Source organism: Meleagris gallopavo, chromosome 1 (genome assembly GCF_905368555.1).
Source record: "Meleagris gallopavo chromosome 1, MGAL_WU_HG_1.1, whole genome shotgun sequence".
Taxonomy (NCBI): domain Eukaryota; kingdom Metazoa; phylum Chordata; class Aves; order Galliformes; family Phasianidae; genus Meleagris; species Meleagris gallopavo.
Window position 1 is genome coordinate 133901985 of NC_139404.1, and position 27732 is coordinate 133929716.

Here is a 27732-nt window from a genome sequence, read left to right on the forward strand (position 1 = left end):
AAAATATTGTTTCCCCATTCCAGAATAGGTTCAACTAGGGCCACTAAGGACAACAGGAATTTTGCCACAGTCTTCAGTGAAGACTAAATCGACAATTTAAGATTTAGTTAGGGAGCTAGTTAGTTAGTTTAATGTGCTAAGACTTTTGGATAGCAGTTTTCATCAGAATTTTCCATACTTTGTTTTGTCACATGTTCCTCTGTGCTGAACCAGAGAAAAATAGACTAAAATGTAATTAATTATTTCTGTAAATCTAATTTAACATCCATTATATCACCCAAGAATTTTCTAACATGTTTTACTTGCTGAAATTCATGTATTTGCTTCTAACAGGGACGCTCAATGCTGTTTCCAAAGTCTATGACTTCTACTTACCATTGGTGTTATGTTTAATTATGATAGGAGTGCTGCTGAGAAGGTACCACGATGCTCCCTTGTGTATGAAGTGATCTCTGTTGTCTTTTACTGGGAAGAGTTTTTACTGCAGACTCCCAAGGCAAACATTCATCAGTAGCATCACTCAACAGTCCACAAGATGATTGGCTGACAAAAATAGTACATTTTATAGCTTTTAATTCACTGGTCACCTTTATTTGGGCTTCTTCAACCAAGCCCAGATATTTGAAAGCATTGTTATACACTTTACAGATATGCAATAATAATTGATTGCACATAATGTATATATTAAGTGGCTGAGCTGATGTATGCTGCTTGGCATGACAGGCTCATCAGTCTGCCAGTAGGCAGCAGAGGCTCTCTGCAAGCTGGGCAGCTGGCTGATAGCAGACTTGGGCCAGCCCATGTTTCTTTCCTTACTGGGGGATGAATTCTGCTGGCCTGCAACCTTCCCCTTCTCTAGATCATGGTTTTCCTCTTGATTCTAAGACGCTTCTATACTGTCTGCTTGATTCTGACTTGTACCAATCTCATCTCTATGCTCCCATAGGCTTTTTATTTCCACTTTTCTATCCTATTTGAACCCATGAGCTCATGTTGCCTGCCTCTTATGGGCTAATAATGACTGATACAGCTCAGCAAGGCCTTCCCTTGGTAAAAACTGAGGAAACAGTGTGCATGGGTCCCTTCTGCTCATGCAATACTATTCTCAGCTCTGAAGGGCCCACTGTCCAGCATCATTTGGAGGGAAAGGGTAGGAAATCTTTTAAAGCAAGGCTGGTATTTCTGTTGGGCTGCAGATCAAGTTTATGAGGGGCACATCAAAAAGGGAGAGCCCCAAGAATTAGCAGCACTGTGGGTGGGAACCTGGCTGCATGCCAGGAAGAGATGCATAGCATGGAGGGAGCTATGGGGAAGGGTGGTTCTGACCAGCCCTGGAGAGCCCAGCCTTGGTGTCAGGCCTGTGGGAGGTGCAGATGGGGTGCTGGGGGGCAGTGAGAGCACAGAGCACACCTTCCCTCTTCCTCTCTCTGTTCTCTCCCTTTCATTCATCCCTCTTTTCAGCACTCCTTTTCTGATCAGCTCGTTCTCTTCTTCCTCTCTCCCTTTGGTCTCACATGAACCTGTTCTTTCCTTTCTCCCTCTTGTTACCTTTTATTTTTTCTCCCCACTTTTACTTCTTAACCCTGTTTCCTTGCCATGACACGACAATCACTCTCCCTTGAGTCATCCTTACTTCCCCCCAACGTCCCCTAGCACTCTGACGTCTTTCCCCCATCCTCCCCCCCATCTCTGACGGACACGGTCCTCTCACTCCACTCAACCCTCCTCCTTTATAAAGGGATTTTCCCCTTTTTAATCCACCAGCCCACCGTTGCAACCTCACCACTCGGCGCACCGAGAGGGGAACAGCCGCCTTTGCGTTTCACCCCCACCCCCTGCGGACAGACCCCGGGTGGGGGCACGGCCCCCGGGCTCAGCCCCGACACCGCCCCAGGGATGGACGGCCGTGCCCGGGGCGCCGGATCCCAGGTGGGGCGGCGGGCGCAGCTCAGCGGGCTCGGCTCCCCGACGGCGCGGCGGGAGGGAGCGGAGCGGGAGGCGAGGAGAGGGTGCGCGGCCGGGCGGGGCGGGCGGAGCCCCGAGGAGCTTCGCGGAGAGCGGCAGGTAGGGCGGCTCCGCGGGATGGAGCGCGGGGTTCCCGCGGAGCCGTCGGGGCGGTGGGAGGCTGTTGCCGGAGCTGCTGAGAGGAGGCGAGCGCGGAGAGGGCGGGTGAGAGCTGAGAGATGCGGGAAAAGCTGGGGGGTCGCCCGGGAGGGGCTCCGGGCTGTAAGTCGGGGAGCTGGCGTTTGCTGTCGTCCGACAGCTTTTGCGCTTTCCAGATGAAAGCGCGATCGTGAATTGATCGGTACTTTTAATGCTGGAAAATTAAGCCTGTCACTAAAGAGGAATTTTTAAATACAGGAGGGGGCTGAAGGTGGAAAAGATGCAGCATTCCAATACATCAAAAGATATCTTTTGCTGTTGTTACTTCTGTACAGTTTTTATATTCTGACTAAATAGAGACTTCTGTAACAGACCACATGACCAAGCTCTTTTCTACTATTCCATGTACCAAGCTATTTCTTGTCTAAAGAGTTCTAACAGCGGCAACTCTGTGACTATAAGAATTCCGTATTCAGGAACTGATTTATAAGACTTGCATAGCTTTCGGCCACATCATTCACTTTTCATTGTAATCACAGGTTACAGCTGTTGCTCGTTGCTCCACAGGCATTTCAACTGGCATGCAAGCTTAATTTCAGTTACATCTGAAATGCTCATTTAATAAATTCACCACAACAGCCTTTTCAGTAACGATCTGAGTTTTCTTCGTAGATTCTGAAAAGCATCTTGCTAGGTTTGCTAAAAGCAGACATATTATTGCATTCTCTCCAGCAGCCTTAATGAAATAGCGATCAAAAAACCAGTCGGGACTCCAACATGCCTTTCCATGTGGAGGGACTGGTGGCCATAGCTGTGTTTTACCTGGCTATCCTGGCAGTTGGGATATGGGCTGCTTGGAAAACCAAGAACACCGGCAGCGATGGAGATCGCAGCGAAGCTATTATCGTCGGCGGAAGAGACATTGGCTTGCTAGTTGGTGGATTTACAATGACCGGTACGTAAAAGGTCTTTTTTCCTCTTCTTTTTTATACCTAACCAGCATATAGCTTGTTAGTTTTCCATCAGAGTGAAAGAGAACTATAATCTGTACGCTAAGTAATACACAGTGGAGGATATACCTATATTTTGTTTCCCAATTGCTGCTGAAATTGTTATGTGAACGAAGTGTAGCATCTAGATAAAAGCAACAAACTTTTTAAAATTGTACAGAAAGAATATATTCCATATCTTACTCACTGCTTTCATATTCATTTGTAGATCAGGCATGTTTGGAACGAAATATAGGAGCTTTACAGACTAATAAGAAAACTAATTTTAAAATAATTGTTGCTTCAACTGTTGAAGCCTTCCAAATTCATGAGTTATTTTTTGCTAAGTCTGAGAAAAGCAAAATTTATGTGTAAAAAAAGACGTGAGGCAGCATCAGTTCAGAATTAGTCTCTCAAAGAGAACTGGCATAAATCTAAACTCTTAAGCCCACTGATTTCTGCAAACTTATTTCGTGAATCCTTTAACATCTTTTGTGGCATTTTGACAAAATAATACATTTCTGTGAAAATTAGCATCAGAAGGAAAAGCCTCAGTGAAGAATAAGCTCACTAATTTTCTTAGCAGTGTTGTTTGACACTCAGAGCCAGTCGAACCTGATCAGTTGCATGGGTAAACAAAAGGTTTGCAGCAAGGTCCAAAATCTCAGCTCTTGAAGCTAACCTCTGGGATTGGAACAAAAGTACATTACAAGAAGAGTGAATTGGCCCATGATTTTTATTTAAGCAATATAATTTTATTTAAGCATGCTTTTATATATATATATATATATATATATATATATATATATATATATATATATATATATATATATATATATATATCCTAAATTAAATTCCTGCAAAGCACTTTCAGTTCTTGAATTTAATTCATCAAGTTATGACTTTTGTTTTGTTTTTTCCTGTCTGGTTTCTCAAGATGTAATATAGAGGAGATGCAAAAAAATTTGGGCCAGGAATTTTGTGTTCTTCTCTATCCCCCTGCAGAATCATTTTGCTCATTGAAAGGTTGAATATTTAGATCATGAGTAAAGGATTCTTGTAAATGTCATTGAAGTTTGAATCCAGGTTTATGTTCTACTTTTACCACTTTACTATAACATACTGGAGCACATCAGATGATGGTGCATCAGTAGCCATGTCTCCATCAGCTACTGAAACTTTAGATATGACCAGATTCTACTCATGACAAGAGCTAGTTTGTCTGTTTTCTGCTAAATTAAATGTTTTCAAGGGCACTGATACCAGAATGTTTTGTGAAGATTCTGCCTGCCACAAAGCGTAATCATTAGATTGGAAAAGAGGAGATGAAATTATATTCTCCACAGAAGGGCTATGATGAACTGCTTTGCCTGTGGAAGAAGGCATAAATTTGGTCTCCTTAATCCAATTTGACAGTAATAATTTTCATAAATGGTGAAGAAGAGATGAGACTTGAATTTGGGCTCCTCGTATTACAGGCAGTTTCTATAACCGCCAGAATTCACACCCACACACATTCACCCCATTTCATGCCACCTCTGAAGATGACGTACTGTATCAATTCTGTGGTAGAACATCAGACTGATCCTAAAGTCTTTGCTCAGATAGAACACCCACAGCTTTTATACCATCAGGGTTTACATGCTTTCCATGTATTTCCGCATGTATTTCCATAAATACGGCAGCTACAGTTTGAGACAGCAAGTAAATTCTGCTTTCACTTTGAGAGCACGGCACCTGGCATGAAGAGACAGGAACTGCGTGCACAATACTGCAGAACCAAGAACTAATTCAGTTTTTGTCTCAGTGACAAAAGTGAGTTGATTGGGATATGCCTTTTGTAAAAACATAACAAAACCATTGTTATGTGAGTGTAAGCTGATCAAAATCCACAATAACTTTTACAGAACAGTTTCACGGTTCTTTAAAAACTATAGATTAGATTTCACACATCACAACAACATCTCCAGAACTAGATGGCTGTTCAGACATGCTCTTAATATGTTACAACTTGAGTTGTCTAAGCAAAACTGGATTTTTAAAATATCCCCAGAAATGATATTATTTATATGTACGTGAAATACTTTGGGTTATGAGATAAAGCTCAATTCTGTTTTTCTTTCTTGAGACAAATTCTACTGTGTTCCATGTGTATTACCTACAAAAACGGCTGTGTTTTCTAGGGCTGCTTGGTGGGGAGGATGGCAGAACTTAGGTTGTAAATTTAAAATCAAGTTGAAAGTGTAAGCATCATGACTTCATAGGATAGATTCAAGATTTGTAAGTATTTAGTTGATTTTCTGAATTGTATTTAAAAACTTTAAAGTACACCGTATGAATAATGGACATATTTGGATTGGTACTGTAATCCTGAGCAAACTGTTTTAGTAACTTGTTATTGGAATGCCTGAGCATGAAACCTATTGAAGGTCGAGTTTGTCTGCAATTATAAAAAAAGAGTGAAAATCTTGAATTCTCAATGGATTACAACAGTTCTCCTAACATAGTGCCGCAGTAGGCATGACTTCAATTCGTGTATTAAGTTTTCATGAGTATAGGTAAAATGTTGGATTAAATATAAATATTCCTTAATTTGTGGGGTGACAATTTTAAGAAGTGATATCTGTGACAGACTTGAGTCTATCCCGATTTTGGTGGTTGAGATTGGACCCCAAAGGAAATATTTGAAATTACATAATCAAAATGCTTGCAAGTGCAACTAAAAATATCATCATCTATTGACATCATTTTTCATTTTACTTGGATGAAGCTCTGTATTGTTTCACAAAAATAAAATAAATATTATTAGTATTATCAATATTATCAGTATTCTGATTTTTTTTTTTTTTTTTTTTTTTTTTTTTTTTTGTAATCCCTGGGTCGGAAATTCCATTTTATAGAACATGATGACCTAATTCAATAATTTGTGTGCTTAGACAAGGGATCATTTACAAAGAAGTATCTGAAAATCTGTCTTATTAATATACATTGAGATATATAAAGATTTCTTAAATGTATTTTTATGTCCCTTGTATGAACTAGGAGCCAAATTGCGCTCCATATCTTAAGTATTTGTCTGATTATTTGTAGGGCACTTGCTTTAAATGGACATTTCTATTTGCAGCATTTTGGGGCCCTTCAGTTGGAAGGGAAAGAGAGGATTAGAATGGATTACCGCAAGTGTTTCTATAGATTATTAAATTTTATATTCCTTTTGTCTGATTTAGGGGGAAAAAATAAAAAAAGAATTTCACAAAAAAAAAAATTAAACTAACTTTAAATTGTGGCTTAAAAAACTGAGGATCAGAAAATTAATATCTAAGGATGAAATCCCTTCCTACCATATCCCATTATTTTCTTTCAAATGTATTTACTGATGACAGGGTAGATCTTAACCCCCCTGACAAAAGGCTGTGTAACACCTTTCTAAAGCTTGTCCCTTGCAGATGTTCTAGAGGAGTTGTGTACATACAAAAATTGATCAGCAGCTAATTTTCAAACTCCATATCAAGAAAACAAATAATGAAATTATAAAAGAGTGCTAAATCCTCCATTCTAGCTTATTCACCAATACCTGTCCATTGGGCATCATTCTCGTCCCTGGCCAGGGGAGGGCAATGGCCCCTACCACATCCTACAGAATAGAAATTGCCTGGTCACTTCCAGACAAAAATAAAGGAGCTAGGCACAGCATCCAAGTTCTCCTTGGAGAACAGAGACACCTTTAGTGTCAACACCAGGCAAATCAACGCCAGCCACCAAAGCCTTCTTGGTACCACAGCAGGAGTTCTACTAGACATCTGTCCTTGCCTATGGGATTCTTCCGACCTGGAAGTGGGTGTCATTCATTCAGAATTCATGCTTCTAATTTTTCCAAGGAAACAGACATATACAAATATATTTCTAAATATTTACTCAGTGACTTTTGCTACGGTATGCAGGTGATCATGACACATTCCATAAGTACATACTGCTTGAGAAACAACAAGGAACACATATCCCAGGTGCATGGGGACTCTAGTAAACAAAGTATCATATTTCCACCTGCTTCATGACATTCACATTCTTAAGAAGCAAAAAATCCCAAATGTCTGATGATTTTCTATATACGCTCTGTATCCCTGACTCTTCCTGTCAAGAATCAGTGTTCACCCATCTTCTCCATGTTGTTCCATATGGTCATCACTCATCTCTGTAATGCACAGTAATTCTCAGTACTGAAATTCTCAGTACTGAAAAGTCAGGGAATATAGTGTCACTCCTTTTGTTGAAGACATTTTCTGCATGCACAATACTGTGTACAAGTCCACTTCGATATTTCCAACAACAGAATGGTCCATTCCTGTCCTTCAAAATCCAGAATCAGGGACAATTGCAATACTCAAGTTTCCAGAGAGCTTTGATTCCAAAGCCATGGTGAAATTTAACATCAAGTTAAAAAATACCGTCTTGTTATAGGTAAGAGGTATCACGTGTAAGTGGAAGAGTAGTCAGCTAGATTTACACTGAAGTTCTTTAGGAATTGTATCTCCATTGCTTGTATACACCTCCACTTGTTTATTTAATACACAGAAGTCTGAATATTGTGTAAGGAAAATAACTTTCTTACAATTGTAAGTTTTTACACAGGAAGTTTGAACTATGCATGTTGTATAAGAAGGCAAAGGTTTTGTGGCAAATCAAACTGGCTTTGCAAAAATGTAATGACTTGCCTGCCATTCTTCAAACTACAGGCTCAGGTTCATAAAACTCACTCATTATACATCTGAGGAAATAAAAGACTTTTTTTGCATGGAATCTGCAAACGAAGAGATAAACTTCATTACATAATTCATAATCAATGATTTTTACAGATTCAATCACAAAAATATTCTGTGTTTGAGATTTTTGGTCAGATACGCTCAAGGTCCAAAATTCTCAAGCGTAGAAACTTTTCTTTAAGACAGAGAATTCATTAAGGGTCTGAGTTCATTATATTGGAAATACCGGTAGTTTATACAATATATAGTATATATATAGAAATGATAAGAAATATTAATGATGTTACAATTCTCTTCTAGAATATGTCTGCAGGGAGCACAAAAATACATAAGTCAGTTTTTAGAAGTTAAATCGCAGCACTAGACCATCACATACCTATATAGTGATTTCCCTATTAATGGGGCTGAGCCAATTGGCAGGGCAGAGCTGCCACCATGATGGTGTAGGGATTTGGCTGCAGGATGGGTTGAGCCAGACTGCACATGGCCTGCAGGCTGCAGGTTGGACATGCCTGCATTAAATTACTGTCTAATTTCAGTGCTCTGAGTTTTCTGAACTGAGATGACTTAATTATTATATGGTTATTCTTCCATGCCTCTCCTTTACCTCTTGCTCTCATTTGAACAAACAAAGAAAATGATCATGTTTCATGAGTTATTATGCTTCATTCTCTGTATAAAGGGGAACTCAGGCCCCACATTTTCACTGAGTGTGCAGAGTCATCTGGTTTCTCTTTCATATGCTTAAGTTGTAAATTTTTTTGGATTAGGACTACCTTCTATAAAAGGATGCTATGTCCGGTACTTGTATAGTACACATAATAAAAAACAGCAGTATTATAAGTGATGACAGTTTTGTTCTTCAGTGTGGAAGGTTTTTGTTTTCTGAGTGCATTAAAGGCTTTTCTACCTCTTCTTTTTCAGCCACATGGGTTGGAGGAGGTTACATCAACGGGACAGCAGAAGCTGTGTATGTACCAGGCTATGGTCTAGCTTGGGCTCAGGCACCTATCGGATATTCCCTTAGTCTGGTCTTAGGTAAGCAAGGAAATGAAGGTGATACTGATTTTGGAGTTCTGATGTCAAGGTCATCATCTGAAATGACATCACATGGGTTTGATGAAATGACACTGGGAAAAGCTGTTGCTTTTGTTGTTTTTTTCTTTTGGATGTGTGTTGTTTTTTTTTTTTAAACTGTATGTACTAGGTCTTATATATTCAGGATTTTGTTTTGTTTTGTTGTTTTTAAGAGATTATATAATCTGCAAATTATTACTGGGTTCTCTGATAGTGTCTAAATCTTGGACTTCAAATGCAGCAAATATCTCCACAGGTTAGGGAATTGCTTAAATTTTAGAAACCTCCACTGAGAGACTAATTTCTGAATTTCATGCATGAAGTCTTGAGAAGAGCTAGTTTGTTGCTGTAAAGTTGAACTAAACAACTATTTATATGTAGAACGAAACTTAAAATCATGGTCAAAATGAAAATACGGAATCCTTCCAAGCACAGGGTAAAATACAGACAGTGATGTAATTCTTAATGCTCTGTTCTCTAATTCCCAAAATTCAATGAGACCTTCTTACCTTTCTCTAAAATAACAGCAATAAAAAAATATCTTGTCATGTTTCAGCTGCATGGAGCAGCTCTCAACAGAAATATTGCCTTGTGAGCTATGATGAATGCTCTACGAAGCTGTCAAATACATGCTTTCAGGTTTTGAACAGATCATGGCCCTTAGGCAAGTGCTGGTGCAACTGCTTAGAAAGGGTATGTTTCCAGAAATGATCCTGTATTTTTCATCTTGTATTAATATGGGTGGTTTACTAGATTTTTGATACTACTTACCCTTGCAGTCTATTTTGAGCCTTTTTCTCCTGGTCCTCCCAGCTAGTCTGTACTATTTCTTTCCCTTTTGGTTGCTTTTCTAGGTCTTCTTGCTTTTATTTCTTCCTATACAACTCAGTTTCCTCTCAGAAACTATGGCTTATTCTGGTTCTCCTCTGTTCCCAGGTGGAACAATTCCACATTGTGTGTATTCCTCCCTGTTGTACGCAGGCAGCTCTAGTTCCAATAGTAAATCCCATCCCTGAGAGCAGCTCTGAATCCTGTAAGGAAAACATTAACAGTAGATCTGCCTAGGGATCAGCTGATGTCATTATCAGGTCATGAGGGTTATGATCGATTTGTGTCATTAAGTGGTCATTAGAATTATAGCCATAAGCATCTTCCAGGTTTGTAGCCGTTGTAGAATTGTCCCAGATCAATAGCCCACAAGAGGCTGAGTTAGTTACTCCCCTCATTTCCAGCTATTTACAAAGAAGTCCAGACTTCATCATCCTTGGACTGATACACATTGGCCTCTGAAGAGAAAAAGAAATTTTGTGCTGTGTGACCATACGTCTCTCTTCAGAACACAGCAAGAAAAGCGTTTCTGTATGCATGATATGTACATGCAGATTTGGGATGAGGTGTTGTTTGTAATTTAAAAATATATATAAATACAAGAACAGAATAACAAAAGAAATATTATTGCTTCAGGCTGTAAAGATTTAAGATTAATTTAACCTTCCCACTAATTCAATAATCTGCTGTGTTTTTTCTAATTTTTCATGTTCCAACAGTTAGAATATCTCCTATTGCCTTTGACGGATGTTTGAATAGCCTAATAGATTATGCTACCAGTGACTATTTTTTTTCTGTTTTAGTTGTATTTTGTAATGATGATGTAACAAATGGAATAGGTATAGGAATCATGAACAATGAAAAAACAGAAGAAAAGATTCTGGAGGGCCTTCTGCTTGTAAACTACCTATCTAAAGACAGCATAATATAAAGGGCATAAATTGTGATTGGTAAGCTAGAGCTTTCTGTTCGGGGAACTTAATAAATGGAAGAAATATAAGTGATATAAGGCAAGACAGAGATATGTGGAAAATCTTCTGTACAATACAACAAATAGATTCCCTATGGTGAAGAACCTAAGGATCTCCAAATAGTATACAGTTGATTTTATTAGGGTCTCCCTGGTTTTCTAGTGTAGTGTAGCTTATGGATTGCATTTCAGCAGTGTTATTGTGAGAGAAGTCTTCTTTTCTGTAGACATCTGATGTCAACTATGCAGATTTCTGTAGAGTGTCTATTTTGGCTTTAGTGAGATTTAGCCCCTTTTTTTTTTTTTCCCCAGACAGAAAGAATTTGACAACTGTATATTAGAAATAAGTTAGAAATGTGAGGACTTTTCACAGTTACGTACATATTCAGTACATATGTGAGCCAGGCAGAGTGGAATTGCGATACATCAAATCTCCTGAATGTGCACAGAAATAAGTGTATGACAAATGTTCAGGGAACCTGACGCCTGCAGAGCCCAGAAAGCATTTGACCTATCCTGCAGGTGTAGTAAGGTTGACTTAAGTGTGCGTTATAAATCTGAGTTGTCCTGAAAGGATCAGTTTTGCTGAATGCACACTATACCATGTGTAAATCTATGTTTCTGATCCAGAATCCCAGACTGTTTTATTTCTAGTGTAGCTCTATGTGAAAAATAAGACGTATACTCATGCTGGGTTCTACTCTACGTATGAACAGACTTAGTTACAAAAGACATTCTCTTAGGCTGATCCAAACTGAGACAAAACTCTGTCATCATCCATAGAGGAAGATCAAATAAACTGAACCAAAAAACTTAAAAATAATAAAAAAATCCGTTAATATACTATAGACATAAATGATGTGATTTTGTTTGTGTAATTCCATGGTTAGATGTAAAATTAGAGTTCCTAGCAAATATTTTGCTTGTATTTATTTCTTTAAAGAAACAAAACACAGTAATACTGATATTTTTACACCTTTATTTGACAATTCGTGTTTTACCCCTTAATGTCAGTGCATTACTCCACTACAGTTGGTGTCTTTTGCTACTTTTCTTTGTAGGTGGTCTGTTTTTTGCAAAACCTATGCGATCCAAAGGCTATGTGACAATGCTAGACCCTTTTCAGCAGCTTTATGGAAAAAGGATGGGAGGGCTCCTATTTATTCCAGCTTTAATGGGAGAAATGTTTTGGGCTGCTGCCATCTTCTCTGCCTTAGGTAAGGAAATATCATTTTAAAAATTAACTAGAAATAGGTGTAAGGGATTAAGAAAATCAGAAATGCATAAAAAATGGCTTCAAATATTAGCTATCTTAGCCAAACAGCCCAGAGTGTGGCAGTTGTCTCAAATCTACTGTAAACTGTAGTTGTACACAATAATGGTACCTCATTGATTATTTTGGTAATGGAAAGACTTTTCTAGATGTTTAAAGAGAAGTCCAGACTTCTTCCTTGAACTGTTACATTTGAAAATGTATCTTTAAGTGGTCTCTTGTCAAAACAGCGTGGAAAGATTAAGCAACAAATTTAATTTAACTGAGAGGGTGAGGTGAATGATTGCAAGTATCCCTTTTGCATCATGGCTGCCCCAGCTTCTCTTCTGCACCATTGAGATCACAGGGGACAGTCAGAATTTTGTGAAATATATGAAACATCATTGCCAATGCATCTGAACAAAATAATCCTTTACATAAAGAGGTTCTAAATAAACACAGCTTTCCATAGCACAAATAATAGAAGTAAAACAAGGTTCAGATAAATACATTTAAGTATTATTCAATTTGACATGGCTTTCCTCCTGACAAAATAAAAAAAATACCTAGGATTCAAGAAAGGATGCAGAGAATTAGTGGAACTATGACTCAATAGAAAATCACTCAACTACTCACCCAGTCCTGAAAAATAAGTCAGTTTCCAGGGTTTTTAATTATATTTCAGTTTTGAATTTAGCAATCCCTTGAAGAACTGAGAAAGTCCTTGAGCTGAAGCACCAGTAGTTGACTTTTACCAGCTAATCATACTCATAGTGCACATGCATGTGGTAATGCTTTCTAGCACAGCTATTTTAAACAGAAAATAAACTTTGAAGGTACTCTCCAACTGTGCTCTGATGAACTGCAAAGCAATGGGGAGCTTGTTTACCACAATTTCATCACAAAACCCTTAAAGGACTAAGAACAAACTACACGCTGAGGTGATAGGAGTTGAATAGCTTGAAGAACTCTCTGAGTATTTAAAATATAGTTTCTTTTTGATTGAGGACAAGCTAATATGTGATATTTCAAAGTGAATGGTGTGAATGCCTTTCTTGAAGCTTCATATAAACCACTGATGGCTAAAGACTATAAAGGTCACAGAGAGTTATAATTTTAACTGTTCTGTGAATAGACACACTTGTATTACAACCCCTGATTTGCACACCTATCTTCACCGATGCATTCTTCATTTGCTGATCTTCTCATGATTCCTTGCTTGGCAAGGCTGTAGAAGGGAAAGACAGGACTTCCAACTTCTGCAAGATTTTTGAGCCTATAATTCTGAAATACCAGAATGTTGAGGGCTCATTGTACAACAAAAAGCTATCTAGCAGCTCTCTGCAACTCTTACATACTACATGTTATTCTGGGTGGTACTGCCATATATTTTCCACCCATGTGTTCAAGAATATCCACCTGCTGTACTTGCAAGGACTAGAAGTTATTCTAAAATATTTCATCTAAATTGTCTAATTGGAAGGAGATGAATTTTAAAACAATGTGTTAAAATGCTACAATCATTTGCAATAGCTAGTATATGTATGAGAAGTATATAAACACCTTGACAGCTGTTGGAGGCACAATACAGAGCACAAGCAATTTGGGATGTTTCTAGAATGCTCTAATAATTGCATGGCTGATTAAGGGAGATGATGAAGAGAGTTGCTCTTCTGAGCCTAATACTTGCAAACGCAGAAAAATTAATTAGTTAAGGATGTAAAAGCCAGAAGCAACCTTGACTGTAGTGTTCAGAAGATAATAGAGTTTAGAGACCTGAGAGGAAGGAACAAGGCAAAAAGCAGGACCACAGCAGCAGATTCCAGGAGAGTAGAGTTTGGTCTCTTCTGGGATCTGCTTGGAGGAGTCCCTTGGAAGATAACAGTGAGATTCAGGAGAACTGGTTGATATTCAGGGATCACCTCCTCCAAGCTTCAAAACAGTCCACTCTGACAACCATGAAAATAAAAGTGTCAGAAGGCTTGTATGGATGAAAAAGAAGCTGCTGTCTATACACATATATAAAAAGGAAGCATTCAAGAGGTAGAAGAAGGAAGGGGACCTGTAAGGAATATGGAGATGCTGTCTGAATATACTAGGATGGGGTCTGAACAGCCAAAGTCCACCTGGATTTGAATCTGGCCATAAAGAGCAACAAGAGTTGTCCTACAAGTACACAAACTAAAGTAATGTGTAGGCCAACCAAGCCTTTTGATGCTGGCTCCCATAATATGTACATAGACAAACTAAGTGGGCAGTGGGGAAGATGAAAACTTAGCAAGCTGCTGAGCACAGAGGGCTGTGACCAGAGTGTGGAGTCCAGCTGGTGGCCAGTCATCCACCAGAGTACCCTGGGAGTCAATACTGAGTCCTATGCTGTGTAACAACTTCATTAATGACTTGGACAATGGGATCCAGTTCCTTCTCATCATTGTATGAGATACACTAACATAGTGTTGTTTTTCTGTTGTTGTTTTGTTTTGTTTTTTTTCCATAGGTGCCACGATAAGTGTGATCATTGACATTAATATCAATCTTTCAGTCATTATTTCTGCCCTGATTGCAACTCTGTACACTCTTGTGGGTGGGCTTTATTCTGTGGCCTACACTGACGTGGTTCAGTTGTTCTGCATCTTCCTTGGGCTGGTAAGTTTGGCTTTTTTCCACTTTCTTGAAAATTTTGCCTTGAGCTTCATGACAAATGACAAATGCAGAGACCTGTTGCCCAGCTGAAATTCTGGAACTGTGGCTTCTCTGAAAGTGAGGTGGAGGAATATCTCCACTCACAGATCAATGGCTTTAAAGGGTCTGCATTTGCATCTGTATACAGTCCATGCTTTGGCAATACTGCTGACAGGAGGCACAATTCTTGGCTTTTTTCCTACCAGTCTGATAAGGCACTCTTTTATTTTTCATTCTGAGTATGTCTCTAATTCAGAACAGGACTGGAGAAGATTGACTATCTGTCCACAAGGCTGTAGCAAAAGCACTGGAAGGAGGCATCAGATGCAGAGAGCAATCAATAAAGCAGTCCAGAAACACTGGAACTGGATCTGTACAGCCAGTATTCTCCAGTTTCTCCTTCCTATAGCTGTCACCTATGCAGCTTAGTTAACCTTTTGCTGTAAATCATCATCTGGGTTTTTCCTCCATTTCCCTCCACTAACTTTGGAGACTGGGGAGTCTCACAAGATGACCATGCTGTTTGAATATGGTGTTATGATTCACCCATCAGTTATCAATGATATGACAGTGGGTTGCCTTTCCCCTACTTACTGCTATTCCTTGAATCTACTCAGAAAAACATCAGTGCAGCAGGGGTCAGATCACAAGGGTGCAGTCAAAGAAGCTGCTTGTTTTTGCTTGCCAGTGCTAGTAATAGATTGTCACAGGTGTACAGAGATCTGAGACAGGCTGAAATAGAAGGGGTGGCTCAACGTGTTGGAGCTGAATGACACCTTGGGGACCTGAGTAGACTCTCTGCTTTCACCAGAGTTCTCATGCAGCCCTAGGGAAATTGCTTCTGCCAGAGCTTGCACAGATGGCTACTAACTAACCTTGTGTGAGTCCTCACTCCGTGGTGTCCTACTGTGAGGCCTGCAACCTTATTTGCAGAAGTGCTAAGCATTCCCATTTGTAACTGACTTCATGGGAATTGTGCTAAATACTCTGAAAAAGCAAATACAAGTTCCAGCTGGCCACCTCCAATGAGAAGTTATTCCAGAACAACTTCTCTCACACTTCTTTTCTTCATCTGCACAGTGGGGTGAATGCTGTCTCCTTCCCTAAGGTGCATGTTAGCATTTGTGAACCATTCAGTTTCCACAGATGGTGTGCATTACAGAAATTCCCCAAATAAAGTAAATCACTCAAGCACTACTACAGACCCTCATTTTATGAGAATAACAACACGATCCCATGATTAAAGTCGCTGTGAACAGGAAGGGGAAGACAAACAAAGGTGATATAGCGGTCTTTTAAATGGTTGAATCTGTAGTTTTAATAGTGTTCTTTTAATCCAGGTTGGGCTCTTTATGTAATTTCCCTTTTAAAATAAACAATATCGCTGACATGTAGAAAGAACTGTATTCATAACCTTAGGAGTCATAAGAAGCTTCAGATAGCACTTAAACAGGCATGCTGTTGGTGAGGGATTTTAGATGAGATAGGGCACTTTCACAGCAAGTGTCACAGCAGAAGATGTGACAGGTTTGGCGTCCCAGCTTCCCCTCCAGACTTCGGAGCAGTTTGTGTACCCACTGGCACAGAGTATTACTGCCCTCTACTCTTAATGTCTCTTCCTTATCAGAGACATGATACTTGTTCTAATCACTTCTGTTCCCTGTGCTGGCTCTTCATTTCAGACACAATCTTATCCTTATGTCTTCATAAACCCTATCCTGGTCTAGGTAATCACATACTTCTCTGGTTTTCTCCTTCCAACCCCAGATAGTTTCATTCCTTCCCTCTTCTCCTCTACCCACAGTTGTAATTCTCAGCTGCAGTCTTTGTCTTTATTTTGCCCAGTCATTCTTTGCCTGATTCTGTACTCTGTCCCCGACTATTTGTCTCTTCATCTCAACTGTATTATTAGTTCTCCATTCTAAAATCTTTGCTGTCATATAGGAGTACTTTTTTTTTTTTGGTCTGGTTTCCAATCCCATGAGTTCCAGATCCTTCTAAAACCTGTTCGTCACTGAACTTCTACTCACAGCATAAGGCCCCAAAGTCTGTTTCACTTCCACAAGCCACTGTTTTATTTTTGCTCCATTCAAAACAGTGAATTTCCTACTCCAATTATTAACAGCTCAGAGAGGACAATAGGAGAGAATTCAAGACTGTGTCCATGTTAGCAAGTTGTACAGTGCCAAGATAAAAATAAAAGATCATCTATTTTATTGTTGATATAGTCCTGGCACTGTTTTGGCCCATGCCAGCTAGTACTTTCCCAGATAATTCCCAGGATCAGGTCAAGGCTGTTCTGTTTGACAGGAAGAGGAAGTCTAGATCATAGAATCATAGAATCACAAGGCTGGAAATGACCAGATCATCTAGACCAACCATCTTCTCATTACCACTGCTATCACAAGCTACTAAGCCATATCTCGCAGCTCCTCATCCAAACAATGGATGAGGATCCAGATGTATGGACATATCAGTGATCTGCAGAACCAGAGAAAATGTCTTGACTTGTTTTGTTTATTAATGTTGTGGTCATCTTTGAGATCACAAAGAGCTATATTGCTGTCAAGAGCTGGAATGGGTTACAAAAGCTAGTAATGTGTTTGCAATTTAGTCCCTGTTAAATCCTGGGCTGTATCTTGAAGGCTGCAGATGGACCTTTAGAAATTTTCCCTACTGAAAATCTCAGCTGAGTATGTGCAAACTACAGATCTTCGTAAGCTCATCACTTTGACATGTTTGAGATTTGAGATTCACAAAGAAGAATGAAAACTCCACGTCATCCTTCTCTGCAAAAAAAAAAAAAAAAAAAAAAAAAATTAAATTAGAAGAGTATTAGCATCCTATCATTTTGGCAGTGTTTGTCTTTCTTTCAAAATCTCTTGGAGATGACTGAAACATCTTGGTGATATTTTCCAGAAAAGCCTAAGCAAAAACTGAAAAGGGAAATTTTCTTCCCAGGTGCTTAAATTAGAAAAGTTTAATATGCAAATGAGAAACTATTTGATAAACAACTTGATAAGCAACTTGCTGCAAAAAAACAGCAAGAATTCATGTCTTCTTCACACATTGATACAGTAATTGTGCAACAAGGTAGAAGAAGATGTTTGAAGTTTCACCTCCTTGCATCCCTGTGCACTTAAACGTGTTCATTTGGGCTATGGTAATCTGCATATTTTTGGCTATCACTAAAGGCTTCAGGGTGCTGTGCTTGCAGTTGTCTATTCCATAGATTATTAAGCCTGGTTTTCTTCTTAGTAGGAAGTGCCAAGGTCCTCATCACAGGTAGTTAATGAGTTGAAAAATGAACTGGATGACAAATATACAAAAAGAGATTTTTTGGCTCAGATCAAAATAGCCAAGAGCTCAGAGTAAAATTATTCTCGAGGTAGAAAAGTGCTGTAACACACTGGGTGTTGTAATACACTGGAGTATTCTGGAGCAAGAGAGATGCTCCAGCAGCATCCCTCTCTTGCCATGATACAGTTTTCATAGAATCACAGAATCATAGAATGGCTTAGGTTGGAAGAGAACTTAAAAATCATTGACTTCCAACCCCCTGTTGTGGGCAGGGCTGCCCCCCACTAGCTAAGCTGCCCAGGGGTGAAGCACCCACAGCTTCTCTGGGCAGCTGTGCCAGTGCCTCACAGCCCTCTTTTCCTATTAGAAGCACAAATTCTATGTTTTTTTTATTTTGAATGAAAATCCCAAGCTTTCAGATTTGATGCCTTGTGCCTGTATACTCACAAATCCTGTTGCTTTTACATGCGGGTTTATATGTAGATGTTTCTCTGCAATGTGGTCCAAGAAAGGATGTAAAGACTATGTGTGGAGTTTAGGGAAAATATAGTGAATATGTGCAAATATGCTTCTCCTGCTGATGATATGACTTCCACTGATAAATTTTGTCCTCACACTATCCAGAAAAAAGGTAAAATATCCAGTACTTGGGAGTTTGGAGGTGTCTGGCATATTTTCTAGCTATTCTGCAAGTCAGGTCGACATTTGATCTGCAGCATGGAAGAAGAGAAACAGACCACCACTTATAGGTTTATCATGCCTTCATTAGACCTGAACAAACTATTATTCTTTGGTTACAGTGGATCAGCGTACCCTTTGCATTGTCCAATCCTGCAGTGACAGACATTGGTTTCACAGCTGTGCATGAGGTGCACCAAGCGCCTTGGCTCGGAACTATTGGCTCACTTAACATTTACACCTGGCTGGACAATTTCCTTTTGCTGGTAAGTGATGGCTTATATTAAGGACTGAAGCACCTTAGCACTGGGTTATTGTAACAGCTAGAAAAAGCAGGGTCTAGTTAAGAGTTTCCAGTAACATGAAAACTTCTATCTTCTTCATTCCTGTTAAATATGTAGATCACTCTGAAAGTAATGCATCCTATTTATTTCTATGGAAACTACAACACTTGCAAAGAGCACAATGATACTATTTGATAGAACAAATTCTCAGCTAGAAAACACTCTTTTTCAACACAGTCACCACTATCAGCTATGCATTTTCACCAGCTGTGAACAAGAAGCCTGCATACTGCATTCTGCACCAGTAGAACTGACTCACTGTCACTGTCATCACTGCTGAAACACACCACTCACTGCATCACTGCTCATATCCATGGTTTGTTCTCTGTAAATGCAAGTGTCAATGAATGTCAGTGGGTGTCATTTTTTCCTTTTTCCTTTTCTTCCATTTTTTCCTTGTATTTCTGAACATTTGAATGATTTCAGAGAAGTATCAGTAGAATACTGTAGCACAGCTGTCAATATCAGCATTGTCAGGAAGACTGTTTAAATATTGTCAGACCAAAAGATTTGCCTTATGCTAAAATTAATTAAAAGTGTGTGGCTAACACTTAAGTGATGTCACTCTTGGCGAAGAAAGGCAATAAATACATTATACAAATGATTAAATTTGCCTTAGGTGTAGGTGATGTAGAAAGAGCTTTGCAGAGATGGATGGATGAATTCATCTGTGCCAGAATGAACTGAGGGTTTTCATTATTTAATACTCATTTATTACACATGGGATTGGGGGTTATTAAGTGCTTTCCATTAGAAGGTCTAGCAACACATGCTAATATTTTCCATTCTCAGTGTCCCTGAGCAACTTTATAACATTTTTATTATCATATTCTAGTTTGGGATTTCTTTCTGTCTTTTTTTTTTTTTCCTAAATAACCTCAGCCAAAATCCTTAGAATATTCTGACAATACAGCTAATAAAATGCAACATTTTATCCAGCATAGGTTGCTTAGAGATTCTTATAGAGTCAAAATATGACACTAGCACACGTGGCTGAATTCTGTGCCATAAGGCTGAAGGTTTCATTTCTGCTGATAACCAAAGGAAAGCTCTGATGTTGCCAAATTGTGACACATTTCCTTTTCATCCTGTTTTTTTCGTTACATTTCAAGAAATTTACACGTGCTTGGAAAGCTTTGTTAAAATAAGCTTATTAAGGCTGTAAAGGAAAGCACTCATAAATAGTATGCCAAAATCTGAGTTGCTTGTGAAGCATTCATTTGGTCCCTTGTGTGCACGTAGCATATATGAAACACCTGTACACACATGCTTAGGAATAAACACCTCATGCCTCATTTATCATGTTAAACTGGACTGTGAACTTTTAGTGAGCAGTTTGCTTTGTTTTCTTTCCGCAGTGCTTAGTCATAGGCACTTATTTACTTAGTGGAGCCTACTCAAATCCTGCTCTGAAGAGAAGATTTTAGCATGTTTTTTCAGACTTTGATAATAGTCTTTTATGTTATATTTTGTGGGTGTAATTTTAAGTCTCATCTTCACTGTTACATCCACAAAACAAGAGAAGGGTTGTCACCATAAAAAAAAGAATCAAAACAAACAAACAACAAAAAAAAAAACTCACATTCTTTTACTACTTCATCCATAACTTATATTGGTATCATAATTGGTTAAGATAATGGGAGGAACATTTTACATATTCTCATGTTGAATACATACAGAACTTGTTGCTTGTTTAGACAGTTATATGCATTCATAGAAGATCTTGCTTTCCAATTCTAATTAATGTAATTCTAGGGGGGAAAGGATGCTGGAGGTCAAATTCTGCATATGAGATATGTCAGTAATATTTTTATAACTTCTTGTAAGGCTTTATCAAATATTTACGGAGCTCACAATGCTTTAGGATTACAGAAACTATGTAGCATTGTTTCTAACTGTACAGAGAATAAGTTCGCTAAAAGAGTGGGATTTAAGTGGGCTTACAAAGATCTAACATTACTTGTGAGAATGGAGATTACAGCTGTTACTAACTGATAAGCCATAAATGAAAGAGCAGCAATGCGGCATTCAAGTGATGCTTTCATGTGTTCTCTACATGATGATAGCAAAGAAATCTGGTGTCAGCTCCAGTAATGGAACACTGCTTATTGTGTTTGCAGACATTTGGAGGTATCCCATGGCAAGCATATTTCCAGCGAGTTCTTTCCTCATCTTCTGCCACATATGCTCAAGTTTTGTCATTTCTGGCTGCTTTTGGCTGCATTGTGATGGCTATTCCTGCAGTACTCATCGGTGCAATTGGAGCATCCACAGGTAAATTATTAAAAAAATGAGTAATATAATAAGTGTGTGAAAATCTCACATTACACAGGTGACATCATTAATCAACCCATGACTTCATCAACAGGAGACTGCACTGAAAAATACTTTTAGAGTATGTTTTTCCCAAGGGAGGTTGCTCCACTGTGGTGGTTCAACAACAAAGGACAGCTAAGCTCCACTACACTGCTCTCTCACTCCTGACCCTCAAATAACAGGAGCAGAAAATAAAAGAGAAAAGAGTATATAGTTTGAGACAAGGGCGGAGAGATCACCCACCAGCTACCACCACAGGCAGAATGAACTCAGTGTTGGGAGATTAATATGATTTATTGCTTATTGATAGTAGACTAGAGCACTGAGAACTAAAAGCAAGCCAAAATCACCTACTAATGTTACTAATGTTAATGAGTGACTAATAATGTTACTCACAACACACTTGTGTCTATATTTCAGCCTGGAACCAGACTGAATATGGTTTTCCTGACCCCATTGCTAATAAAGAAGCGGATATGATTTTACCAATTGTGCTCCAGTATCTTTGCCCAGTCTACATCTCATTCTTTGGCCTCGGTGCTGTATCTGCTGCTGTCATGTCATCAGCTGACTCTTCAATTTTATCAGCAAGTTCTATGTTTGCTCGGAACATTTACCAGCTCTCATTTCGACAAAATGTGAGATTGTATTTCCATTTTTACTTTTAGAGAAAATTTTAGGCAAGAGACCTTTACACGGTAAAGCATAGACTGCCATTTCTTAGTGAAACATTTACTCCATGTTCCTGCCTATGACTAGAAAAAGTACAGCATTTCTTTGCTAACAGTGTATTGAATAAACTGAAGGTTTAAAATGTTCATGGTTGTGACTGATGAAACAGTTGAAAAAGATCATGGAAGGCACATTTCAAGTGTGTCCATGGCATTGCAGTTTATTCTAAATAGCTCCTAATTATTGTTGCAACCATAAGTTTTACTTAAATCCTTACTGAGGCATCTTTCTGACTTACTGGTTTATTAGGAAATCACGTGGCACTCAAGAAAGGTGCAGAGTGGGCTTGTGGTCATAGTTTTTCTTAGGAAATGGAGAAGAAAAAAAATTGGACACTGAAAGTTTTTTCTGGTTGATCTATATTGTGTTTATTTTCAAAAGTTATTTCTACAACTGTTGCTTTTTCTCTGACTCTATCAAATTTTTCCATGTGCACAAAGGTTAATGACTTTTTGAATGGAAACCATAGCCCTTGTTTTTTTCTCCTATGCTTGAGATAGAGTTATTAGCTTGTGAATATTGCTGAATGTCATGCATAATTCCCTTTTACAGTGTCATGCCTTATACAGACTGTGTTCATAAATGAAAGCGTACACATACTACCATAACACTGCACCTTTTTTTGCAGGCCTCAGACAGGGAAATCGTATGGGTCATGAGAATCACTGTTTTTCTCTTTGGAGCATCAGCGACAGCAATGGCACTGCTGGCATCATCAGTGTACGGCCTGTGGTACCTCAGCTCTGATCTTGTTTATATCATCATATTCCCTCAGCTCTTGTGTGTGCTGTTTATTAAAGGAACCAATACCTATGGTGCCATTGCAGGATACTTATTTGGCCTTGTTCTCAGAATAACTGGAGGAGAACCATACCTTTACCTTCAGCCCTTGATCTACTATCCTGGCTGCTATCCTGATGAAAATAATATCTACGTCCAGCGATTCCCATTTAAAACACTTGCAATGCTTACCTCCTTCTTTACTAACATTATAGTCTCCTACTTAGCCAAATACTTATTTGAAAGTGGGACTTTGCCACCAAAGCTGGATTTCCTTGATGCTGTGGTTGCGAGGTACAGTAGAGAACATATGGACAAAGCAACGCTTGTAAAGAGTGACAATATTGTATTAAACGAACTCGCACCTGTGAATCCGCGACACAGTCTAACTTTGAGCTCAACTTTCACAAACAAGGAAGCCTTTAATTATGTTGATTCAAGTCCAGATCTGTCCAACACTGAAGATAATTAAAAAGCGTGGCACCCACAGACGAAGCAATGCAAAACACAGTATTCTACGAAGAATAGCAAGAGGCATTTTATGGAAAGAAAAGCAAAACTTAGGAATGAAATGCCACTGCACAATCTCTAATTGATTCTACAAGCAGGAGTATCCATGGACAGAACTCTTTCCTGTTATTATCTAACATGTTGGATTAGATCAGAGTGTTTACCGAAGGATGCACTTAGATCCCATCCTTTTCACCCACAACTATAAACTATGTAACTAAAAAATATATATTTACGATTGAAAATATAAGTAGCGGAAAAGTGCAACAGCTATTTAGGTAGGACATCGTATGAAGAGATTATAATACAGTCAGTCTGAAGTACTACCAGCCAACATTTTATTGGCATTAAGTGAAAGTATATTGTCACAGCTGTAAGTGATTTATTTCTAAAGAACTAAATGCCTTCCCTAAGTTTTTGTTCTGGAATTTTTTTCCTCATAAAAGTTTTTGAAGAATACAAATCTAGTATGTTATTATTATTTGCATAAGACAGCAAAATGTGCAAATAGTAATAAATTCTTTATAGATGTGCTGAACATCTTATACTCTTAAAAGAAGTTAAAATGAAATCAGCAGTTAAAGTGATGGTATGCCTAATGCAAGATGACCCTTAAGCAAAGTATGTTACCGTAGATTTTCTTCTTTCCTGTGTTTAGTGGCTGTCACCAATAGAGGAGGATAAAAATTTTAAAGCAATAATTGGAGTTGAGAAACTCAACTTGTGAAAAAAAAAAAAAAAAAGACTGAACTTTTATAAAGTAAAAACACTTTGCAGTGTTGTGGAAGGAAGCTTTATTTTGATTTATCACAAAAAATGAACACTAAGCAAAGCAGTCTGACAACAGGCAACCATAACAATGGAGGAAATATTAAAAAATCAGAGACTCAAGAAGGCTGCTTGAAAAAAAAACAGATGGGGAAAATACCCAGATTTCACTTACTAAGAAAATATATTCTCAAAGACAACAAAAAGTCTTTTGGCTTGGACTTACTGAGATTACTCTGGAAAAAAAAATAGATTTTCCATGGAAAATCACATTTTCTAAAAAATTTGATTTCCCATGAGAAAAGAGGCTTGGTGAAGAGCATTCCATGCCTGTATTTACCTCCAGAAGCAGCAGCAGCTTGGAGGAAACCTGAAAAGAAAGTTGAACCCACAAGTGTACCAAAATGCATAGCAGTGTCTTCAGCTAAGTGCTGGACTCCTTCGTTGACAGCCACTCTCATGGGCCAGCATGGTGCCTGTGGGGCACCAGCACTATCCAGGCATGAGTGAGACCATTCATAAATGATAATGCTGGCTAGAAGCAAAGCAGGGAAGATTAAGCCTCTTGTAACTATGGCCTGGCCAGCAGAGAGCATTCAATTTGGTTTCATTTTGCCCACAGCCAAGATGATTATGTCTGTCTTCGTTGGTACGTGCCTTTCACAGAGGGAGATCTAATAGCTAGATTTCTATGCTACTAAGAGTTATGCTCCAGTAATTCTTTTTAATATCTACACATCACAGAACATTCAGCTGAAATCCAGATACTCTCCTGTTGCTGATCACTGGTGAAAATTACTCTTTTACATTTACAGCAGGAGGAGCTATACTGGAGGATGTGAAGTGTAAGAGAAGGTTTTGCTGCTAAAGGAAGAAGCCATCAACATGTACATTCAGTGTTAACATAAACGTTCACAAGGTTGAATTCTTAGATATGTTTTTGCTCCTTTTGTGGAGTTTTAATGGCATATATATATACTATATGTAGATAAAATTAATTTTAGAGATGTTATTTTTTTTCTCCATACACTGCATTAGAAATAATACTAATCTGAGTTCCAGATATGCACTGTGGTCTGCAGTACTGCTGCATGAGCAGGCATTGAGTGTGCACTGGGTGGAGGGAATCAAAATCAGGATCAGCCCCAAATCTGCTAAGAGTCAATACAGCAAAGAAAAGAAGAGAAAGTTCTGTGGGGTGAGGGAACAATCTGCTGATGAACTAACTTCAGAGGGCTGAGGACCTTACAAATTGGACACAAGCCCACTGTAATCTTTCCTTGAACCATGGAAAAAAGAGGTGGAAAGTGATCATATGGAAGAGAGAGGGGAGAATGGAGCCACTGCTGAATTATTGTCCATGTCTGTCCCAAATCCACTAGCCTCAATCTGTTTCTATGAGAAAATACCAGGCCACAGTTTTACCCACTTCCACAACCAGTGCTTTACACTGCAGTTTCAAATTAAGTTAGGGGATCCAAATTTTTTTTTACCAAGTAAATCTTCCTAAAATTTTTCTTACTTGTGTCTTGGCTAAGAGTTGAGAGAATTTCACTATGAGAAGCTGCATATTGGCCAGCAGCATTTCTACATTGCATATTTCAGAATTTCCAGTAGTGGAGGAAGGAAATAGGCAAAAAGATTCAGCTGGGCTCTTTTAAAGTATTTTGATTCCCTTGTATCCCCTCATTGCCATAAAAACATAAAGGCCTTTAAAATGCTCAGAGAAAAGTTAAATGAAAAATCAAAATATGTTACCCCAAAAACTTCAACCCAGATGCTTTCAGCATTACCAGGATGTTTTATACTGTTTATCTTATTGAATATTTTTGTGATTTGCGATTTTCCTGTTTTGCTGGAACTGCTTTTTATGGCAGGAAATTGTTCCAACAGTTTTCCATTCCTCTCTGAGAAAATGTGGAGGTTATTGCACTGTTTCAAGTAGCACACCATGGAAGCTTTATCATGCAAAGGGGAGAAGAAACATGGAAGACTGTTCATAATGTGACATTAGCTCTGCTTTCTACTTGTAAAGTCTCTGCATTTCTTTGTGTGAACCCAGCAACAGCTTCAGTAGCTGCAGTGGTGAGCTTTGCTGTGGATTGGATGATTCTGAAAGCCAAACTAAGACAATCCTATACAATGTCCATTTACTGGTTTTCTTGCCTTAGTTCAACTGCCCTGCCATTGGATTTATACAGAGCGGATCGTATAACCAAAGCCATACGTATGATTGACAGCTGCAGAGAAAAAAAGATAACAAAATGCAACCAAGTTGTTTCCGAAAGATAAATGCTAACAATATGATTCTGCAAGTAAGCTCTATTTTCATGTGAATCATCAAACGTTCCTTCTCCACTTTTGCAATTTGTAGGTAGTGGTAGTGTGCATTAAATTGGATCTACAATCAGTGAAGCAAAGAACTCATCTTCAAACACAGAGGTTATTGTTTCTGAGCCAATGATTTCTGAATAAAATATTTATATCATGTTCATGCATTTCACTTTCTGATTCTTAACATTTGTGAATAACACTTATTCAACATGGTTTTTTACCTCCTTTGCATGAGATATATTCATAAAATCAAGGTTAACACATAGCTGATACATCAAAAGAATTACAATTTCATCTATATTTGTCTATATAGGATGGTATATGTATTATAAATAACACATGCTTTTGTGAACCTGAACTGAATGTAAACATTAAGTGGATCAAATAAAGTAAAAGTCAGATTTAGTCTTTTATTTTCATAGTGCAATAATTTAGTATTTCAAATATAAGTATCATAGGGGAAAAAAAACTGTTACTCATTTTTCCTTCTGCCCTTCAAGCATATTTGATCAAGTACCATGTGCAATTAGACAGTACGTTATTGTAAGTCTGCTATTAATCAGAGCAGTATTTGTGGCTGTTGTTTAAAAAAAAATTATATTTTTGTCTGTGTCAGAAATGATATATTAAAACTACTAACAAAACAGATAGGAAGCATAATATGGATATATGTATGTTTTAACTTTGTTTGTATTGTCTCCAATAGTGCCCATGCAATTCAGGAAAATACTGTCTAGTTTTGGGTCTGTTTTGTCCATCTATTAAAAATAAAGATGTTTATTTTATTATCACTGAGCATCGTATACGGTTTTGTGTCACAGAGACAGAAATGAGATGACCCTCACATGGGGGATCATTGGGGCTGCAGGGAGGCATCCCTGTAGCCCTTCCCTAAAGTCTGGTCCTCATGTTGGAAATAGAGCTCTTATTTCAGTCATCTCCACCTTACCCTCACAGCCACAAAGTAGAGCAGAGAACCTGGAGCCCAGGAGAAATCCATAAATGGAGCTGGAGTCCAACAGCACTCCCTCCCATAGACCTCTTGGGAGAGATCTTTGACTCACAGGTATTATTCTGGAGTATGTGAGGATGGGTCCTGAACAGGAGCTGTGGCTTGGGCTACAGGGTTGATGATGAGCACAGGAAGCAGGAATTCCTGATAAAGGAGCAGGAATGCATGTGCTTAGAACTGCATCTGTGTTTCACCATTCGTGGGTGTAGACTAGAGCAAGGGCTTAGCAAAGAGCCCTTTGTAGAGGAACATAAAGTCATCCTAGGCATTGAATTTGTTATGAATGCTGTTATTTAG

The 27732-nt window shown here is 38.6% G+C and overlaps 1 protein-coding gene across 1 annotated transcript; it reads left to right on the top strand.

Moving 5' to 3' along the window:
• The first annotated feature begins 1686 nt into the window (after positions 1-1686).
• On the top strand, positions 1687-27214 carry SLC5A7 (solute carrier family 5 member 7). Its single transcript, XM_085214772.1, has 9 exons — positions 1687-1929; positions 2836-3058; positions 8777-8890; positions 11789-11944; positions 14477-14625; positions 18762-18905; positions 21104-21257; positions 21720-21937; positions 22660-27214. Exons 2-9 carry the CDS (start codon positions 2881-2883, stop codon positions 23281-23283), a joined length of 1737 nt encoding a protein of 578 aa, XP_085070898.1. The 5' UTR covers positions 1687-1929; positions 2836-2880; the 3' UTR covers positions 23284-27214.
• The last annotated feature ends 518 nt before the right edge of the window (positions 27215-27732 follow it).